Genomic DNA, 22,189 nt, shown 5'->3' with positions numbered 1-22,189 from the left:
TCTTTGATTGGTTGAAGAATGGGTGATAAGGTGGATTGGGGTGATACTTTCTAAGGTATTTGATTGATGCTTGCAAAGAAGAGATTGAAGCAGGGAATAGGCCGATGGGAATGTTCACTACTACGGGTTGGAAGAACGCTGTTTCCAAGTTTGCAGAAAAATCCAGTGATACAAGAAAAATAATAATTGAAGAATAAGTTACATCTTCTGAAAAAGGAGTATGTCACGTTTATGGAGTTCAAGAATTGTGCAACTGGTCTTGGATGGGATGAGGCAAAACAAACTGTTGACTGCTCAGACGAATGGTGGGACGAACACCTTGCTTATATTCTTCCCATTCTTTGTTATGGTGTGCCTTGCTAATTTTTTTTCTAATTGTAGAGATGCAACAATCATGAGAAAGGAATCAAATGCCACCATATTAAGTTTCGAAAATAAGGACCCAAGTTTCTTGATGACCTGCATATCTTGTTTGGCAAGGCACATGTAACTGGGTCTTCTGCATCCTGTCCTGGAGATATATCATCCGATGAGGCAAGTGATGAGAATGTGGATGAGGTAGTGAAACCTACGCAGAAGGATATGACAGTGAACCTAGGAAAAAGGAAACGCAAGGGTACCTCTATTGGTGTTGAAGAGAAGGATGAGAAGAGCCCATTCTTTCATTTGTACAAGTCCACTTGTTTGAAGACCTCTATTGGTGTTGAAGAGAAGGATGAGAAGAGCCCATTCTTTCATTTGTACAAGTCCACTTGTTTGAAGATAGAAAATGCTGCAGAGAGGATCTCCACAAGTGTTGAAGCATCATCAGCTCCTTCAACTAACCTAGTTCCTACCATTACAGAGACTATGAAGATTGTGAAAGAATGTGGGGTGCAAGAAGGAACTGCTCTAATGCACACAGCCGCTTCCCTAATTGTTAAACCTGAATTTAGGGAGCTCTTTAGCTCTCTAGAAACAGCAAAAGGCAGACTGGATTTGATTGAGAGGGAGCTAGAAAAGGAGTTGATGAAGCGCCACTGATTTGTTTCCATGTTTGTCAAATTATTTATTGTCATATGTGACAACAATTTCCCTATGTTGAACCATAATTTGTTACCCTATATTGAAACATTATTTATCTATTAGTGTGTTATGTTGAGCTTTTTCATTTAGTATTGTCAAGATATTTGTTGTATTTAATTATTAATGTACTAATGTCTCATGTAGATGGATGATAGATTGGGAGATGTGGCTAAAGGAGGACAAAAAGGACTACTACTGCTAGCTGAACTTGCACAGCATGCTAGTGCTATTGGAGAAATGGGCAACTTGTATACTGAGCGGTATTTGCACAAAGCTGAATACAGGAAACGTCAGAAATTGGAATTCAATGGGTGATGAGGTGTATGTCACGTCCGATATATTTTTATAAGATGTTTCGGATGAGCACCGAGATTTTCGATAAACTTCATAATTTGCTAGTCTCTACTTACGGATTAACCTCAACCAACAATATTTCGTCTATTGAGTCATTGGCAATGTTCTTATGGATCATCGGAGGACCACAATCTTTTTCACAAGCTGAAAATCGTTTCACACGGTCACTTTGGACAGTTCACATGAAATTTCACGAAGTGTTGAAATGTTTGCGCAAGTTAGCTAAGGATAATATTAAGCCGAGAGATCCTACTTTTTCTACGGAGCATGAAAGGGTGAGAGAGGACCGTTTTTGGCCATACTTTAAAGGCGCAATTGGAGCAATAGATGGTTCACATGTCAAAGTGGTAGTACCAGTGGACGAAGTTGTTAACCACAAATGCCGTCATGGATATACATCTCAAAATGTGCTAGCTATTTGTGACTTTGATATGAGGTTCACCTTTGCGGTTGCCGGGTGGCCGGGTTCTGCACATGACACACGTATCCTCAATCATGCATTGGCAAATTTTCCTTCATTTCCCATGCCTCCTAAAGGTATACATGGTTTTTTCAACAAATTAGCAATATTTGTATTATTATGTACCTTAACCACTGATTTTGTAGGAAAGTATTATCTCGTGGACTCAGGTTACCCAAACCGAATTGGGTATCTTGCGCCTTTCAAAGGAAGCACATACCATATACCAGAATTTCAGCATCGTTCGGGGCCTCCTCAAGGAAAGTACGAGATGTTCAATTTTTTGCATTCATCTCTTCGTAATGTCATTGAAAGGTCTTTTGGAGTCTTAAAGCAGAAGTGACGTATTTTGAAGGACATGCCAAGTTTCTCACCTCGTACTCAGAAACATATCATTATAGCTTGTCTTGCATTGCATAATTTTATTCGTGATAGCAATTTGTGTGATAAGGAGTTCAAGAGATGTGATGATGATGAGGATTACTTGGTACAACATACATGTGGTATGAGACAAATACAAGGAGATGATAGTGACGATGTGGAGAATGAGGATACCATGAATACCATTCGCACTAGGATAGCTGATGCTTTGGTTAGTGCGAGAGGAGGAGAGTAATGTTGAGGGATGGCATCCTTGTATAGAACTTTTTGATGGATATAGTTCTATTTATGTGGACCAATTACTTTAATGGATGAAAAACATATAAAATTAATTTTTTTTCTTCCTAAAATAGTGGTTTACATTTGAACTAGTGAACGCATCATTTTGTTACGAGCAATTTGCATATAAACACACTCACAGACCTTTAGGGGCATTACAGGTATTTCTTACACAACCTACAGTTTCACAGCTTCTCTACCCAAACGGTCTTCTGCTTTTCCTACAGCTGCTTTCTCACAGCTGCTTCTTCACAACCCACAGCTCACAGCAGCTTTTTCCAAAAGCCACAGCCCAACCAAACGCACCCATAGTATGCTTTATAACAAATTGTGATAGTGCAGCTTTATACGTGTCGCTTATGACTTCTGTTCTCCTGCTTAGTCCAATCAAAACATTGTGTTGTGCGAACCTTGTGCAGTGCATAGCATGCGGTCTTTGGTGATGTAGTGCAACTTTTAGAGGTCGACAGTCTGTTGTCTTTGTGCAAATTACGGTAAGTAATAACTTGAATGTTGAGTCAATTTGTGTGTTGTTGAATTGGTTTCAGTGTAACATACAATGGCGAGCTTACAGTAACCGTATGCATGCTCATAGGCGCTGCTGCTGCTTGAGATGAAAATGCTGATCCGTATCCTATCCTTTCCTATGCATCGGGCCGCTCGCTCTTCACACTCTCACCGTAAAGGCATCCTGTTTTGGTGCAGAATTTTTAATATTTTTGGTGCAGAGAAATTGCCGCTGGCGTCTTCTCTTCGTTCGCCTTGTTTAGCTGCTCGACTTTGGGTGCTAAAATTACTGGAGCAACACTGTAGCGTTTCGTTTGTATTTATGAATTATTATTCAAACATTGACTAATTAGGTTCAAAAGCTTCGTCTCGCAAAGTGCAACAAAACTGTGCAATTAGTTTTTAATTTCGTCTATATTTAGTACTCCATGCATATACTGCAAGTTTGATGTGATGGAGAATTTTTTTTTTGCATAGTATCAAAATTAGGATTTGGGGAACATGGAAAGAGATGCGTGCCAGCCATGACCTCGATAGCCACGAGAGCCTGAAGCTCCATTTCCTCCCCAGCTACACATCAGCGTAGACAGACTTTGGAAGCAGAGCACGAGGACTTCGCCATGGGCACACAGCTCCTCCTCCTCGCCGCCCTCCTCCTCCTGCCCCTCGCCGCCCTCCTGCTCGCGAGGCAGCGCGGGGTCCGCGGGGGCAAGAGCGGCGCCCGCGTCCCGCCGGGCCCACCGGGCCTGCCGTTCCTCGGCAACCTGCTCCTGCTGAGGCGCTCCTCGTCCGACGTGGAGGCCCTGCTCCGGCGCCTCGTCGCGCGGTACGGCCCCGTTGTGTCCCTGCGCGTGGGCTCCACCCTGTCGATCTTCATCTCCGACCGCCGCGTCGCGCACGCCGCCCTGGTCGGGAGCGGCGCCGCGCTCGCCGACCGCCCCGCGGTCACGCGCGGGCTCCTGGGGGAGAACGGCAACACCATCTCGCGCTCTAGCTACGGGCCCGTGTGGCGCCTCCTCCGCCGGAACCTCGTCGCCGAGACGCTGCACCCGTCGCGGGTGAAGCTGTTCGGGCCGGCCCGCGCCTGGGTGCGCCGCGTGCTCGCGGAGATGCTCGGGCGGGAGGCCGAGGAGGCCAGGGCCCAGGCGCGGGCGCCGGCCCCCGTGATGGAGACTTTCCGGTACGCCATGTTCTGCCTCCTGGTGCTCATGTGCTTCGGCGAGCGGCTGGACGAGCCGGCGGTGCGCGACATCGCCGCCGCGCAGCAGGCCTGGCTCATGTTCGTGGGCCAGAATGCCACCGTGCTCGCGTTCTGGCCGGCGCTGACCAGGATTCTCTTACGCGGCCGCCTCCAGAAGGGGCTCGATGCGCGGCGGCGCCAGAAGGAGCTCTTCGTGCCACTCATCGAGGCGCGCCGGGAGCGCAAGAAGCAGCTGGACAGCCCAGTTGGCGGCGGGGCCGCCGCGGCGGCGCCGGAGAAGGAGACGTTCGAGCACTCGTACGTGGACACGCTGCTCGACCTCAGGCTCGCCGACGAGGGGAACCGCGCGCTGACCGACGAAGAGATGGCGAACCTCTGCTCCGAGTTCCTCACCGCCGGGACCGACACGACGTCCACGGCGCTGCAGTGGATCATGGCGGAGCTCGTCAAGAACCCGGCCGTCCAGGAGAAGCTCTACGGCGAGATCAAGGCGGCGTGCGGCGGCGAGCAAGAGGAGGTTGGCGAGGAGGACACGCACAGGATGCCGTACCTCAAGGCCGTCGTCCTCGAGGGCCTGCGCCGGCACCCTCCGGCGCACTTCCTGCTGGCGCACAAGGCGGCGGAGGACATCGAGGTCGGCGGGTACCTAATCCCCAAGGGCGCGACGGTGAACTTCACGGTGGCGGAGATGGGCTGGGACGAGCGGGAGTGGGACAGGCCCAGAGAGTTCGTGCCGGAGCGGTTCCTGCCCGGTGGCGACGGCGAGGGCGTGGACGTGACGGGCAGCAGGGAGATCAAGATGATGCCGTTCGGCGTCGGGCGGCGGATCTGCGCCGGGCTCGGCATCGCCATGCTTCACTTGGAGTACTTCGTGGCCAACTTGGTCAGGGAATTCGAGTGGAAGGGGGTGCCCGGCGAGGAGGTGGACTTGACCGAGACGCGCGAGTTCACCACCGTCATGAAGATACCACTCCGCGCGCGGTTGCTGCGCAGAACCGCTGGCTGAATGCCCCAGCCATCACCGCGTCTGAGGAGGAAGCCATCGGCAGAGTAGCTATCTGTTGGACGGACGGCCAGACGGGAAACGCCTGCGAAAACGAAGCCGACGGGATTCCTGGGCCGGGCCGAGAACTCCAGGAGTTTTGGGCTGCGTAAATTGCTTTATCTGGTGGACGCTTTTAATGGCTCAGATGGTCTAAAGTGTTGGGATGGGCCATACCCATAAGGCCCTACTGTCAGGAATGTTTCGTCAGGATGTCAGAGCTGAAATTTCATTCCTTCTACCCTTCCCCTTCATTTCACCTCTTGTCGGGATAGATCCCATTACCTCTACCTCGCAACGAACTGCAAGGAACTGTAATTCTAATAGAACTACTGGAACTCATCCTTATAACCGACTAAAGGGATCATCCTTATAACCGACTAAAGGGCTTATAACCGACTAAAGCCGACTAAAGGGCTTATAACCGACTAAAGGGGTCATCCTTATAACCGACTAAAGAGCTTATAACCGACTAAAGGGGTTCCTAGATTGGTAAGTTAAGACCTCATACAACCACAATAGAGGACCAAATCCTCAACACCAAACAACACCTAAGCGCATGGTACAATATACAACACCCCAAATAAGATGTAAGGTATTACACTACTCTGGCGACCTATATAAATATGTATCTTGTGTCCTCGCTTTTACCTTCGAGTTCCAGGCCCGACGATTCCCCACCAACTAATCTACTACCTCGGGATATTCCTTGGTAGGTTGTCGGGCATAAAACACCGACACCTCTTTCTATTTTCTCTTCCTAAAAATAAGGAATCGTTGGATATAATACAGGACAGAGCAATAAAAATATAAAAGGCAGTCCATCAGGAGGTTACCCAAGTGGTTGATTTGTAGGTGGAGGGGATTGCAAAACCAAGAACTCGAAGGTGATTGCAAGAACACGAGGGACATGAGGGTTTTAGACAGATTCGGACCTCTGGAGACTAATAATCTACGTCCTGTATGCTGATGGTTTGTATTGCTTGAGAGTCGATGTTGTTGGGTTGCCCTCGAGAGGCTCACTTGGCCGCCTTATATAGGCAGACGACCTAGGGTTACCAGTCGGGTTCAATCTAATTTACTTGGTAGTTACATGGAAGGTGATCTGAGTTAGGTTACAATACGTATCCCGCAATATCCGGGCTGATTTAAATCGCTTGGCCTCCTTGACATGTACTCCAAGTATCTTCATATCCTTAACCCGCACATTCTGGTCGGGCGGGCCCACTTGTTAGGATCGGTCAGTATCATGGTCCGGTAGGGATCCCATGAGGTACCCATATCCCTCGAGCCGCTGAGTGGCCGGCGCCGTCGCGCGTGATGGCCGGAGCCAACACAGCTGGGCGGGAGGGAGCGGAGGCGGAGTGGTCGTCGGTGCGGCTTCGCGTGGGGTCGGAGCAGCCGCCCGTGGGGGGCAGAGCGGCCGCCACCGCGCATGGTGGCCGCCTGGCCGGAGGCCCAACGCCCGTGGGGGCTTGGTGGCTTCTGCAGGAGCTGCACAGGAGCCCACTGCACGGCCACCGCTCGTCTGGATTCATGGGCGGAGGATAAGAACGGATGGGCTGTTTTCTTTTTTTTATTTAACTCCCCCACCTTATCCTTTCACACCAGACCATCAGCTCCTCGCTCTTTCCCTTGGGTGACGTTTGGATGCATCGTGGAAAAGCGAAATAAGGTGTGATATGTTGAAGAAAAAATGGGATAGGGTCATGAGGTTTGTATCCGTATCCCATGTTTGGCTATTTGTTGGGTTTGATTTGGGTTACGTGGGTCCCTTGATTTTTTAGAGTACGTGGGTCCCATGATTAAGGGGTTTTTGGGAGCACTCCACTCCACAAAAAATTGCTTCACTCCACCAACTTCGAAAATTTCGCAGCCAAACGCGTCTAGCTCCAGCAACTCTGGCTCCAGGAAAAAGGTGGAGCAGGGGGTAGATCCACATTTTTTGTGGAGTACCTCAAGAGGTGCTCAAAAACCCCATGTACAGACCTCCTCGTGAAGTTGGTGGGTATTTACCCACCATTACCATTCGTTACACAGTACCGGTTTGTGAAAAAAACTCCCGTCGCCCCGTCCTACCCGCGCACCGCCCGCCGCGCCGCTTACCCGCCGCCCGCTAGACAGCCATCACCTGCAGCAAGCGTTCCAGTAGCAACTCTTTGATCAGATCCCAGCTGGTGCAGTGGACAGTGGCGACAACATCATCCATGGCCGCTCCGACACACTGGCAGATGAGTTTGAGAGCAAGTCATGCAGCGAGAACCCCGATGGCACCTCTGGCGATGACGGCCAGGAAGACCCCAACCAACGGCCGAACATGTAGCACTGTTTAAAACTGAGAAGAGAAGAGGAGAGGAGAGAGAGGAAGAAGAGAGGAGAAAATAGAAGAGTATGCCATGTGAGTCCATTCACAAAGGGTAAAATAGACCATTCACAACAAGTGCTCATATTTTAGAGCTGGAGCACTGCCATCAGCCAAACACGTGCAGCAGCTCCATATTTTTTTGGAGTTGGTAGAGTGGAGCTAGGAAAGTGTGGAGTTGGTAGAGTGGAGCTGGTTTTTCTAGAGTGGAGTGCTCCCAAACAGGCCCTAAGTTATCTCCCCTTGTTTGGATAAACCGAAGAGAAAATAGGGGTAAATTTGCAAAGTTAGAAAAGGAGGGCAAACCTGTAGTTAGAGGTTAAAATTAGGATACATAAGCAATTATCCCTAAAATAAAATTCCCTGTACCATTTGATCCCTCGGTAATACCTGTTTGGATTCGCCCATCTAAATTTTAGCTGGAAAGTTTAGAAATAGCTAAATTTTAGTTGGAGGTGTTTAGATCCACTAAATGCTACTTGTTACCATACTACCTTTTGTGGATAAAATCTCAACTAGCTCATCAATATTGTTGCTCTCAGTTAGTGGCCATAGCCACTGACATCTTGATCAACAAAATGAAGGTGCCCATGTATGACATGTGAATAAACAAAACAACTCAACTCCTCTTATCCTCATCTCTATCCTTCCGTGGCTTTTATCCACTGCCTCTCTCCCTATTATTCCCGTAGCTACCGATGTAGAGATCTAGGTTGCAACAGGCAAAGGATGTACATGCAGATGCAACAGGCGGAGGCTGAGCAAAGGAGCACGAGGGTGGCCCCACAGCGCCCAGGATGCAGGGTCGAGGTCGATCTTAAGGTCGCAGGATGCCAAGGGTTGGGGCCGCCGCCGCTGAGGGGCGCGACGCGGGGAGGCGGCGCCGGAGGGAAAGGGAGCGCAGAGGCTGACGGCGCGCAGGGAGAGGCGGGAGCGCGGGGGAGCAGGAGGGGAACATCTCTGGATTTCCCGAGGTAGGTGGGGAGCTAAAGTTTAGGATGGTTATGTTTGTTTTCAAAGTGGCTAAATTTAGCGAGAGGGATCCAAACAAGGTCTACTTAGCAGTGAAGCTCTAAATTCAATCAACCACGTAGGTTAGCAAATAAGGCCTAATTCGCACCCGGCCTTGGGTGTGCATAGATCAAGAATACCACATACAAAGAGGATGTTCAATATCCGGAATAGAGATAAAGAATTAGAGGTACACGATTAAGAAGGTTGTCTAATAATTGTATGGCTATCAATTTCAAGGTCAAATAGGATGATCACGTGGGCATGCTACTGGGCCTTGATGAAATGTCACGTGAACTTCAAATTTATTACTGGTAAGTTTAACTCTTCTTAGCTTTATGCGACCCTTAGCGATGTTATTTTTTTAAGAAAAATTAACACACATTCATATCAAGAGAATAAAATCCGAAATTATTGATTTGAATTCACACGGGTATGAAATCTTCTGCACGTAATTTTAGTTGTGAGTTGTTTATTGATTGTTGGGTCAATAATTGTTGCTGCCCATCACGTCACAAGCACGGCCATTACCTAGTCCAAGAGAGAGAGAGAGAGAGTTTATTTAGTACAAAAACTAAAAAGGGGGCAGATGATGAAGAAGAGGAAGGGGTAAGGAAGAGGATAACTTGATCAAAAACCACATTGAGAAATATGGCATTGGGCGTAGTTGGTAGGCGCTCTGCAACACTGTAGGTTTGCATTTTTGAACCGCATCAGGCCATCACCAATCATTTATGTTGATGTATGACTGGGTAGCTATGCCTCCCCACTCCCCCAACGCGCCGCTCCACCCCCTATCGTCGGCGTCGCCAACCCCGGCGGCACTGCCCAAGCTCCTCCGCTGCTAGCCTACGCGCATCCGCACGCCCTTGTGGATCCCTCCCGCCTCCGCCGCCCCATCCCCTCCACGCTCCACCGCCTCCACCGTCCCACCCCCTTTGTGTTCCCCAGATCCAGCTCTGTTCTGGAGAGAGACCCCTCCTCCGCCGCCACGCCCCCGCCGCACCGGTTCGTGGGATGACCTTGTCGTCCTCGACACGCCGGAGCACGAGCTCCCATCCTTCACGGAGGTGGTATGGAGAGGGGTGTCCGCCTTCAAGTCGCTAGCTCACCCCCAACAACCAAGACCATGCTACCTCAGATCCACCATTACCATACCTCCGAGGAGCACTTACTACCCTGGCCAAGCCATGCCTCGCCGTCCTCCAGGCGTCATCTCTAGGAGTAATGACCCTCTGCGCCACCATGCTCCTTCGAGCCCTGAGCAGCGGCGCCCCCCGCGCGAGATCCGCTCCGGATCCGTGTCTAACTCCACGCCTCGCCATCCCCCACCAGTCACCTCAAGGAGTAATGGCCCCTTGCGCCATTCCGCTCCTTCAAGCCTCGAGCAACAGCGCCCCCCGCACGAGATTCGCTTCGAATCCAAGTCTGAGCCAGAGCGAGGGTGGACCCACATAAGTTGGCGTTAGCGACAGGGACGGACACGGCGGCTTCAGCCCGCTGTCATCAACCACGCCCAGGACGATTGGCATTCAAGGCGCTCCTCAACAACCGACACCACGACACCATTCAACACCACTCCAACACTGCTGCCCGCGCTGCTTTCTGGCAGAAGACCCAAGGCCGCTGCTTTAGGTGCCTTGGCCGCGACCATAGAGCCAACGCGTGCAGCGACCCCATCCGGTGCCTGCGCTGCCTCTGCTTGGGGCACAAGCAGCGGGATGCCGCTCTGATCTATGTCTGCAGGCTGCCCGTCCACCGCGACACCGGCAACATCGATGGGAGCTGCGGCCAGCGGCTTCCACCGACAAGATGGTGACAATCCGAGTCGGCGACCCTACCCTGCGGCCCAATGAGGACACCCTCCACATCCCCACCTCCTTCGAGATCGACCGCGAGCTACGCAATTGGGAGGGAAACGCCCTGGTCACTTGAGCCATGCGCATTCCGCCGAGCACCACTGTGAGGAACATTAAGGACCATCCTAGCTGAGTTTCGGCTTCGCCCTAGCGAGGTCACCATAACCAGGCACCACCCGGAGGGGTTCCTGATTCGCTTCCAGTTCCGGCAGCACTGTGAAGAGGTCAACGCTAAGGGCTCCATCAAGGACCATGGCAACAAAGTCTACATCAGGCCATGGCGTAGTCTCACCGGAGCTCTCGGCGCGGCCTTATTCTACCGTGTCCGCGTCTACCTTGATGGGGTGCCGACGCATGCCTGGCTACTGGACATCATTGAGCGGTTCATCGGCCGGAACTGCGCAGTGCAATGCATCGACACCAATCTCCTTCATCCGATGGACACGCGCGGCATTGAGCTATGGGCATGGACGGTCGACCCAAGCAAGATCACAAAGGTGATGTGGCTTATCTTCACAACCCGCTCCATGGATGGCTCGTCCTCCTCTGTGCAGATCAAGGAAGTCCCGCCCGAGCGTTGGCAACGCAGGATAAAGCACCGTGTCCTCATCCATTTGTGGGAAATCCACAACTACTCCACGGTCACCGCGGACCCGCACGATCCAGACGTGCTGGTTGGAGAGCTGGAGAAGTAGCGGCTACCCTGGTACTGGGGAGTCAAGGACGGTGACCTGGAGCTGGTGCCAGCCTTCCCACCGTTCCAGCACCCGCCTCCACCACGCATGGAACAACGCGATGAGCGCAGGGATAGCGACCGCTGTGGCGGTGCACGACATGAATGCGGCGACAACCACCCTGACTACCACAACTAGCAGGGATGGCGGGAGGCAACGACGACAACGATAATGATGACTGGTAGTGTGACACGCGTGGCCACGGAGTTTCCAGGGACTCCAGAGGATCCAAGCGCGACACGCAGCGGCGAAAACGCTCTCACTCGCAGCGGTGTCGTGAATGGGGCACCGACAACCATGGAGGCAGGTGCGGGAACATGGATGGAGAAGCCTCGTCGTGTGCTAAGCATCGCAAGGCAATGTACTTCAAGCTCCTCTTCGACCTTCAGGTCGGCTCCATGGCGGAAGCCGCGCAGAAGATGTTCAACTTGCAAGGGGTGCGTCCCCCGTCAGCTGCGCTACACCCGGTACTAGACATCCTTGGGAAGGCTGTGGCGTCCCGCCCCCCCGGGGCTAGGCCCGCATACACCTGGCAGCTCTCTAGGATATCAAGAATTCCCTCACAGACCAACACAAGTCTTTTCTACGCACTTTGTCCTCACTCGTGCGCACCCGGGAAGAACTTCCCGATCGGTCACCCATCTCGAAATTGCTCCGGGCCAAGCACGCTTAACTCCGGAGTTCTTTGAGGATGAGCTTTCGGAAAAGAAGTTGCAACGTATTGGTATGAGTATTCTATCAATCCTATTAAGCCTTGGGCTAGGATGTCACATACTCACCCCCTTAGAAGACCGCCCTCGTCGGTCAACCCCAAGCCAGGAACGTCCCCTCTTGGCCACGTCCGTGTGTTCGGTCACCCATCCCAAAATTGCTCCGGGCCAAGCACGCTTAACCCCGGAGTTCTTTGAGGATGAGCTTCCGGAAAAGAAGTTGCAACTTATTGGTATGAGTATTCTATCAATCCTATTAAGCCTTGGGCCATAATGTCACAAAGGCATCAAACATCGTTGAGATATTCGGGGATGAAGCCTGGTTCGACGACAACGGCAACAACAAGGACACCACAGAGGTAACAACACCAAACGTTCAACCGGATGTGCCTCTCCATCGAGTTATCACCAGAATCACCTCTGCCCTGCCTCTCCCAAACTACCCATCGGTCAAGGAGGTGGGTGACACGCTGCGTAGGCTCTCTATTCAGCTGGAGCCGCCCGAGCACACACACCAGGGGGACCAGCTTGTGGAGCAGGGGGCGTGCGACACCGGTACGCACGAACGCTTGCTCACTGCACCGCCGAACACGGAGCGTGTCATCGACGAACAAGCCCTACCGGTAGAAGTAGAACATGCAAGCCTCTTCACCACACCTGCACAGCTGATTCTGCAACCACTGGAATAGCCAAGAGCACCTTCACCAACACTTGCTCCAGCTCGTCGCCGCCAACATCGCGTCTTCGACATGACTTTGGTACGTCGCATCATTGGTCTCTCCACGGTTCGTCCTATGACGGCAATGCAGCGGGCGCAACGCAAGCTATGTAGGAAACTTGGGCTCCTAGGTGATGAACTTGACCCTATGGAGATTGCCCTGCAGGAGTTCCTTGCTATGTTCACAGGAGTGCTGCCATAGGACATCATTGCGGCGCTGACAGAGATCTTCAACATCAACAATGACGACACTGATGAGCTGGATGATGCCATGCTTGCAATGGTGGGTGGACCTTCCAGTGGAGATGGCTGCTGCGCAAGCCGTGGCATGACCACACACCGTCCCTACCGTGCATCATTCTAGTTACAAATGAATTGCAAAATTCATCTACTATCTTGCTCTTTAGAGGCAGCGTACTGCGGAGGCCTCATGTATCCTAGCTCAGCTTTCAATTGGGTTGTAACTCTTAACATAACAATCTGCGGTCAGAACTTTGATTTGGTTGTAACCTTTAAGACAATATCCTGCCATAGTTTTGACTGGGCGATGATTGTGCTATGCAACGGTTATGGTTGAAGCCCACACCCGCAAATCGCTTATGCAACACTCCTGAGATATTCATCCCCTCATGATTGACGTCAACTTGAATATCATTAGCTGGAACGTGAGAGGTCTTAACCAGCAAGCCATAAAAGATACAGTGCACCAGTTTATGACCTCCACTTTTTGCCACTTAGCCTGCCTACAGAAAACTAAATTGGCCAACATCGATCCGTTCACAGCTGCGTATCTAGGCGGCTATCGTATGCGCAAACATGCATATAAACCGGCTAGGAGTCCTTCACGAACAAGAGGTGGCATCCTCCTCCTTTGGAACGAAGACTATATTGAGATTTCCAGCATCGCAATAGGTGAATTCAGCATAATGGCAGATGTCCTAGTTAGAGAATGCCTACAGAGTTTTAAACTCATGGTAGTCTATGGTCCTTCACGTCAAAATGAACAACAATGGTTCCTCAGCGAACTTCGGACAAAAAAACCTGTTGAACCAACCAAATGGCTAGTTGTGGGAGATTTCAACCTAATCTACAAAGCCTTGGATAAAAACAACAACAACCTCAACTGACGCCTTATGAGCGACTTCAGGGACACGCTCGATTGGTGTGACCTCATGGAATTCCTCTACAAAATCGGAAATTCACATGGAGCAACGAACAATTGCAACCAGCTATGGTAAAGCTAGACAGATTTTTTTGCAACCCCGACTGGGACATAAGCTTCAGGTCACACACACTACAGGCGCTATCCCGTAACATTTCGACCACTGCCCGTTGTTACTATCAAATCGCACGGGGCCAAGGAAGCCACAATCGTTCAAATTCGAAACTTTTTGGGCAAAAATACTGAGATTCAAGGAAATTGTCACGAACACATGGAACGTGCCAACGGAACATCACGAGCCTTTCCACATAGTGTACCATAAAATCCTTCGCACCTCACGGGAGCTGCGAGCATGGAGCAATGGTCTCATATCCAACGCAAGACAGCAACTATATATGGTAATGGAGGTCATCTTGTGTCTGGACATTGCGCAAGAGCACCGAACACTCACCCAAGGCGAGCAACAACTACGAGCACAACTCAAAAAGAGGGTGCTAGGGCTAGCTGCAATTGAAAGAATGAGAAGGAAACAAGCATCACGCATAACAAATCTCAAGGCAGGAGATGCGAACTCGCGCATCTTCCATCGCAAAGTAAACGTAAGGATACAAGACACGGATTTATATAGGTGTGGGCCGCTGGAGTAGCATAATACTCTACGTCCTATTTGGGGTGTTGTATATTGCGCCCTGCACTTGGGTATTTGTGGCGGAACTGCCCAAATTAACCTAACTAAAATGCATTTAAGTCGCCTGACACGCGATTATGCACTTTAAGCAAGTCAACCTGGTTGACCATCGGATTTCATCCGATGAACCACATACACAGGATCGAGAAGCATCGCTCACACGAAGGTGAGTAGCACAGAGATTACAACATTCCCATCACATTAACTTAGTTCCACAATTTATTACATCAGAGTTTCTAAAATTCAAACAAGTTGCAAGGTTCGAAAAGTCAGATAAAACAAGCGGAAGCTAAACGTCGATACATGATATCACGACGAAGCCGATCATGACATCAAAAATCTCTACCCTCGCCGTCCGAGGAGGGATCCCACTCGACTGTCCAGCCCGGAGGGAGCTGGGTAGGCCAAGTGGTGCCAGTAGCCAACTATTAACATCACCTGAAAAGATTAAGCCACAACAAGGCTGAGCAACTAATACTCAGCAAGACGGACCCGTCAGGTAAATTGTTTTACCAAGACCTAGACATGCAAGGCTTTTCTGGCTCTGGGATTGCTTTGCCAAAAGCGTCTACAATCGGTCCTTACTTTCAATATTTTAGCTCAAGTTCTACGTTTTTTAACCAGTCTAGATTAGCAACTTATACTAAGCAAGCATAGTTTCCAAGCAGTTAAAGAACAAGCATCAACTTAATCTTGTAATCATGTTTCATCGTTACTCAGTGCAGAATAGCGATCAAGTAGTCCCAAACTGTGAGAGGCAGACGAATCGATTCAAATTTATTAACCATGCAAGACGAACCTAATCTCATGACATCCGCGCACCACGAGGGGTCGCTTCATTTGTCAGCCGTCCCCATGGATCCCTTAGACACGTGTCAGGGCCAACTGCCTTTGGCATGCGATGCTTCATAATCCCGGCCTCTGCCGTACTATGACCGCACTTGCACCCACATGATGCACCATGGGAACGACGTTCCAAGGACAGCCGGGGGAGTATGCCACGCCCCAGTTCAATCAGGTACTAGGCTTCCCCATCCCATACTAGGTATGAGATTAGTACTTTCAAACACTTGATCACGAACGCCGACACATTTCGACCTTAGATCAATTTCCTTTAGACAGACCCTGACCCCGTCCGTCATCCTTATAGTTGCAACATAAATAAACATTCAACTCCTATAACTCGCGAGTGACAGGAAATCACTCTTCTTTTACCGGAACCTATTAAGCATTGCAACTACTCGACCTTAGCAACTAGTATTCAAATATGGTACTAAGTTCATGCATCTACGGTTTCAATCAACTCCTATCAACGTTAATGCACAATCATAAGCATCAACAATTTGCATAAAGTAAAACAGGGAAATCATGCACCAGGGCTTGCCTTCAGGAAAAGTTAGCGGGTCCTCAGGGTCTTGATCCAGTTCGAGCTCACCTTCCAAGTTGTGAAGCTCCGCAACGGGGTCTTCCTCCGGTGCCGGGTAGAGCTCGTAGGTTCCGTCGGTGAGATTTGCTTCTATACGACATGCACATGTAAGAGTTTAGTTGGACTCGCGCGTTTATTCAATGACACAAGGTATGGCTTAAAGACAAGGAGTTGCAACAGCCACATTCACTTTGACGAGGTTTAACTTTCTTTTAACTTCAAACGAATGTGGTCGGTTTAAACTTGAGTTCGAGTTGGATGGCGATTGTGTACATATATAGTTTCTTGCAACTTAGAGTTGCATAAAGAGAGTCAAAGGTCGTGTTTGGGTGGTTGAAGTGCATTAGGAGAGTTACTTACTTCTGAATGTTTTTATGTACCTCTTTCAATTTCCACTTATTTATCGTATTAGGATTTGTGCTTTTCTTTTATTCCTTTAGTTTGATTAATTAACCAAAATGACTTCATAGCCAAACAATAGCTAAAGGTACTGATAAAATTACAGCACCTCACTTAAGCCATCACTAGGTTACTGTAAAATTTTGGGGGCCATTGGATGACTCAAAAAGGAATTACATGCATTTTATTATTAAAGGTAATATGAGCTTAACTTTTTCTATCTTCAAAGTTACAGTGCAAAAGAGGGTGAAATTTAACCAGTATGTTAAGGGTATGTTACAGGAGCTTTGGTGAATTTTTCATAATTTTTGGAGAAGGATAACTATTTACTCTATTTTCCTTTTAATTAAACATGCTTAACAAGGAAGGTGTTTTTCTTTCTGATTTGCACAACAACTTATATTTTTCCTGCAAGCTACACATCAAAACAAAATTAACCCAACTAGTTTCACATTTTTCTGAGCTCCGGATCAAAACTTATGCAAAAAGGAAGATTTAATCTTAGATTCCCAAATTAAAGTTAAATCAGTGACTTAAAGTGCTAGACTAGAGCCCTAAACCATAGAAACAAGCATCACAGAGTTGGTTTTACATTTTTCCCACTTTTCTTCTATTTATTAGGATTTAAAAGGCCTAAACCATGATTAAAATCATAGGATATTATTTACAACATTAACATGAGCAAACTTATTTTTCTTAGGAACTAGACAGAGCAAGGATTCCAAGAAAAGTGGTTTGGCATTTTTATGATTTTTCTACGATTTACTGGGCATTTACAAAGTTCAACTATATTTCTACCTATTATTAAAAGAAAAAGGCGTGGTAAACTTACAAGCTAGCCCTTGAGTCTACGGGTTAACTACGCAGAGGTCCCTGAGTTTTGCGCCCAGGCCCCTGGAAAGAATGGGGAAGACGCAATGTCATCCCCGGGGCGCGCGCGGTGGCGGCGAGGAAATCCTCGGCGGTTCGCCGGCGGGGAAGGGGCAACAAGTGGCTGGAGTGGCGCAGGGGCTCACCTGAGCTCGGTTTGGCGGGGTTGGAGCGACGGAGATGGCCGGCAGGGGGTTGAAACGCGGCGGCGGCGGCAGAGCTTGGCTGGCGGCGGTGCAGGCGGCGTTCCGACACACCGGCGGCGTTGGGGAGGCCACGGGCTGCTCGGAGACGTGCGCGGAGGGGTGGTGAAGTGGGCGGAGAGGTCGTCGGAGTGCGGGGTGGCGCGGAGGTGTGAGCTCCACGGGAGCCTAGCGGCGATGCAGAGGAGGAAGCAGAGGCGCGGTTGCTGGCGGTGGCAAAGGGTGGCGTTGACGGCGAGTGTGACCCTTTTATAGGGCAGCGGTGGAGCGGAGGGTCGAGGCGGGGCTCCAGTGGAGGGAGGATAAGGCCGGGGAGCGGCGGGTGCGCGGGCGAGGCGGCCATTGGCCAGCGGCGCCATTGGGCAAGGGAGGCGGAGCTCCGGGCGTTCTCTTGCCACGATTGGCCTTGGGCGATGCGTGTGTGAGGGCCTCCGGTTTGTCGGGCGGGCGAAGCGGAGGGCCACCGCGGGGGTTGGGCGAGCGGGCGGAGGCGCGGGACATCGTCGGTGTGGCGGCTTCTCCGGCGGGCGGGCGAAGTGTGGTTGGGCGGAGCAGATACGTGGCAGGGGGAAAGGCACGCGCGCGGCCGGTGGTTGGCCAGCCCGGCGTTCGTCCCGTCCTGTCGTAGGCGCAGGTTGGGCGCCGTGGCTCTCGCCTTGTCGCTGTCTCACCGATGATAGGGTGCCGGCGAGCTGCCGGTGGCTGGCGGCCACGCGGCGCGCGGCACGCGGATGAACATGGCCCGGCGCGCGGGCGTCGAGGCTCCTTCGGGCAGTAAGCCCGACCAGCTTGGAGAGCTCCTTACTCAAGGTTTTGCAACTAAAGTTTCAAAACTCTTTTAAGCAAACTTGTTCAACTCTGGACATAGTTCAAACTTGGTTTAAGGTGCTTGTTTATATTGTGAAAGGATTTGGAGATATCTCGTGCCAAAGTTTGCCAAAAATCTGGGAATCCAGACTTAGCCAAATCGGCCGGAGAGGTGGAATTTCAGAGGTTTAGCTATCTTTGACTCGATTTTTGGGTAGCTTATGAGTTGAATTAGACTTAAGCGTTATTGAAGGAGTTGCTCTCCAAACTGAGCACTTCAACTTCTATTTAGGGTATTTATTGAGTTTAGTTCAGAAATTTGGAGGAACGCCCTCGCCAAGAGGTGCACTCTGAGCAGTTTTCCAGACTTAGCGTTGTGGTGCTCAGGGGTTGAGTTGACCATTTTACCCAACTTTGACCAAGGTTTTGAACAGGTTCTGATTCGATTTGGACCTGGGTTAGTGTAACAAAGTTGGAATACACTCGAGGGACTAAAAGTTTTATTAAGGGTCCGACTTGAGTTTAAATATGAAATCGTGAGATAACAGGTTGCAAAGTTGGAGGAAAACTTGAATTCCAGGACTTAGGAGGTTTATATGGTTCTTTAGTACTCCGGTTTTGATTCCTGTTTTTGACTTCCTCCCACTCTAAATTAGTCAAAGTGCCTTTAACAAATGTTATTTGAAATTAAAAGGTTTACAACTCTTATTTGGGTAGAATTCTAAGTTTGCATATAAAATCTCAAGTTTTATTTTAAACTCCAAAAAGAGCTTCTTAGGGTTAAAATGGTCATTTCACCTCTTTACTTAGTGATTAACCACTGGTTTATATTTAAAAGCACTTACTTTAGGTAGTGTTGTTATAGCCTACCCCCTTAAAGGAATCTCACCCCAAGATTCAAGTGCAGAAAGGAACTAGTGTGGCTGGTGCAACGTACCTCCCTGGTCGAAAAGAAAATCGCGGAAGTTAGTGTTGAGATACTCTTCCGTCTCCCACATCGCTTCGTATTCTGTATGGTTGCTCCACTCAATTTTGTACATTTTTACCATTTGCCTACGAGTATGTCTTTCTTTCCGGTCGAGGATCTTAACAGGATACTCCTTGTATGATAAATCGGGTTCGATCTCCAATTCTTCCGGGGCAATGATTTCAGTTGGAACCCGAATGCACTTCTTGAGTTGTGAGACATGGAAAACATCGTGTATCGCTGCAATCTTCTCTGAAAGTTTAACTCGATACGCTACGGGTCCACAAATTTCTACAATCTCATAGGGACCAATATAGCGCGGAGCCAACTTTCCTTTTACTCCAAAACATTGTATGCCTTTGGTCGGTGAAACCCGCAGGTATACAAAATCCCCAACCTCAAATTGGATAGGTCTTCTTCTTTGATCGGAATAGTTCTTTTGTCGAGACTGAGCGGCCTTGAGATTTTCGCGGATAACTCTCACTTTTTCTTCGGCCTCCATGACCAGGTCAGGTCCATACACTGTTTGCTCTCCGGGTTGCGACCAGCTTAGCGGGGTTCGGCATCTACGTCCATACAAGGCTTCAAAAGGTGCCATTTTCAGGCTGGCTTGGTAACTATTGTTGTATGAGAATTCCGCTAATGGCAAACACTTATCCCAATTCTTGTCATAATGAATGGCACAGGAACGTAGCATATCCTCCAAAATCTGGTTAACCCTTTCAATTTGTCTATCGGTTTGAGGATGATATGTGGAACTACGAATCAACTTAGTGCCAAGTGAAAGCTGCAACTGCTCCCAAAAGCGTGCTACAAACTGACTACCTCGATCAGAGATGATCGTTTTAGGTACACCATGCAAGGAAACAATCCAGTCTAGGTATAGTTCTGCGTATTTCTGTATGGTGTGGGTGGTGTGTACTGGAAGGAAATGCGCTGTTTTGGTAAGTCGGTTTACTATAACCCATATGGAATCATGCTTGCGCGAGGTATTGGGTAGTCCGATTATAAAGTCCATACTTATGTCCTCCCACTTCCACGAGGGAATAGGCAGCGGCTGCAAGGGGCCAGCTACCCTTAAGTGGCTTGCTTTGACTCGCTGACAGGTATCACACTCTGAAACATATCGTGCAATGTCGGGTTTCATCCCACTCGACCAGAAATTTTGTCGGAGGTCGTGGTACATCTTGGTACTACCAGGGTGAATCGAAAACTTGGAAAGGTGTGCTTCATCCAGGATTTGTTTCTTAAGATCGGGATCATTTGGAACAACGAGTCGAGCTTCATAATGTACCACTCCTTTCCAATCCTGTCGGAAATGCTTATATCCTTCATCCTCCTGTGCGAGTTTCTCCTTGGTAAGGTTTATCTCTTCATCCTCCAATTGTGCTAAAACTATTTGGTCAAGCAGGGTAGGCTCCAGAGAAATATGACTTAAGGTGTCGTGAGGAATAATTTCCAAGTTAGGTTTAGCCATTTCATGACACAAGGTCTCGGCATAATTAATCGTCGATAAGCAGTTATAATGGATCTTGCGGCTGAGAGCACACTACTAGATTTATGGTCTAATGCAACGGCGGAAAAATGTTGCAATATGCCAAAATCGATGCAATATCTAGCAATTGCAACGGCGACTGGTTGGTTAGCAGGCGTGGCAAGTACTGGCGTGGCAATAGCTCTTTGCAACGTTTTTTGTGGGCCGTAGCAACTTATGGTAATTGCCACACACATTTTCATTGCATTATAGAGTATGGCAATGGAGGATTTCGTTGCATTAGCATGTATTGCAACGCAAGCAGTCATTGCTATAGTACGTAGTTGCAACGTACAAACTCTGTGGTAATATGGTTTTTCGCAACGATTTACATGGTGGTAAGAGAATATATTGCCACGGAAATTTGACGTAGTGACATATCCTATGACAACTAAATTTCTTTCGTGGAAATACACTATATTGCAAAAACCATTTTCGATGGCAATAATTAGTTTTGCAACGGAAACGATTACGTGGGGACTTTTTGTATGGCAACACAAATGCTTTCGTGGCAATAACTTATATTGCCACGGAAACATGTTTGGTGGCGATAATTTGGTTTGCAATGGAAAATATTACGTTGTGACAGATCATATGGCAACACAATTGGTTTCGTCAAAATAAACTATATTGCCATGGAAACATATGTGGTGGCAATAACTCATGTTGCAACGGACAATATTTAGAAGCAAGATGATATGTTGCAACTAATTAGCGGTGAAGGTTTTTATGTATTTTTGCAACTTTTATCTTCCGTGGCAATAAGTTGTTGTGCAATTGAAAGTATATAGATGCAATAAAAGATGTTGCAACGAACTGGGGTTGCTGCAATTATTTGTTTTTGCAATAGGTGGATGTATTTCTTTTCGCAACTGGAAGATGTTTTTCGCATCGGATTGGATTTATATATTTGTATATCGAATCGTTTGTGCAACGAAATGGTTTAACCAAAAAATAAATTGCATCATCATGAATATAAAACCAAGCCATCTTGACATTCATAAAGTCAAAGTGCCAAATACATATTCCAAATTGAAAATAGTTCATAACTAGTGTTGGTATATCAATAATACTAAATCCTTGTAATGTAGGCTACAGGAATCATGCAATACATTGATTTTCCTTGAGTGAACCATGTCATGACTCTGAGCCCATGCGATCCATTGAAGAAGAATGTTTCTATCCAAAAAAAAGAATGCAGTGCATCAGCAAAAGGGTCTCATAGTGCAGTAGTATATGTACTAACAAACATGATCTTGGTAATTTATCTTGTGCTTGTGGACACGTGGTCTGACACAGAGCATATTATTCGCACACAGGAGACTGCTCTAAGTTTACTGATGCACTTAAACATAGATTATAAATCAGGTTTACTTCTGCATGCCTGTTGGCTTCTTGTGCGCACATGTTTTGTAGCAGCATTCAGTAGTTGCCGTGTACTAATATATGC

The 22,189-nt window shown here is 48.7% G+C and overlaps 1 protein-coding gene across 1 annotated transcript; it reads left to right on the top strand.

Annotated features, from left to right (window-relative positions):
* The first annotated feature begins 3,509 nt into the window (after positions 1-3,509).
* Positions 3,510-5,543, top strand: LOC117836117 (cytochrome P450 89A2). The gene has a single exon (XM_034715492.2). It carries the CDS (start codon positions 3,667-3,669, stop codon positions 5,251-5,253), a length of 1,587 nt encoding a protein of 528 aa, XP_034571383.1. The 5' UTR covers positions 3,510-3,666; the 3' UTR covers positions 5,254-5,543.
* Positions 5,544-22,189: the final 16,646 nt, after the last annotated feature.

The sequence above is a fragment of the Setaria viridis genome, chromosome 9 (assembly GCF_005286985.2).
Source record: "Setaria viridis chromosome 9, Setaria_viridis_v4.0, whole genome shotgun sequence".
Classification (NCBI taxonomy): Eukaryota; Viridiplantae; Streptophyta; class Magnoliopsida; order Poales; family Poaceae; genus Setaria; species Setaria viridis.
The sequence above is the reverse complement of the archived record's forward strand: the minus strand, read 5'-3'. Positions and strand labels throughout refer to the sequence as shown.

Bases quoted from the DNA above. Each gene is read 5' to 3' on its own strand.
- LOC117836117 (XM_034715492.2), top strand. From the start codon at position 3,667: ATGGGCACACAGCTCCTCCTCCTCGCCGCCCTCCTCCTCCTGCCCCTC.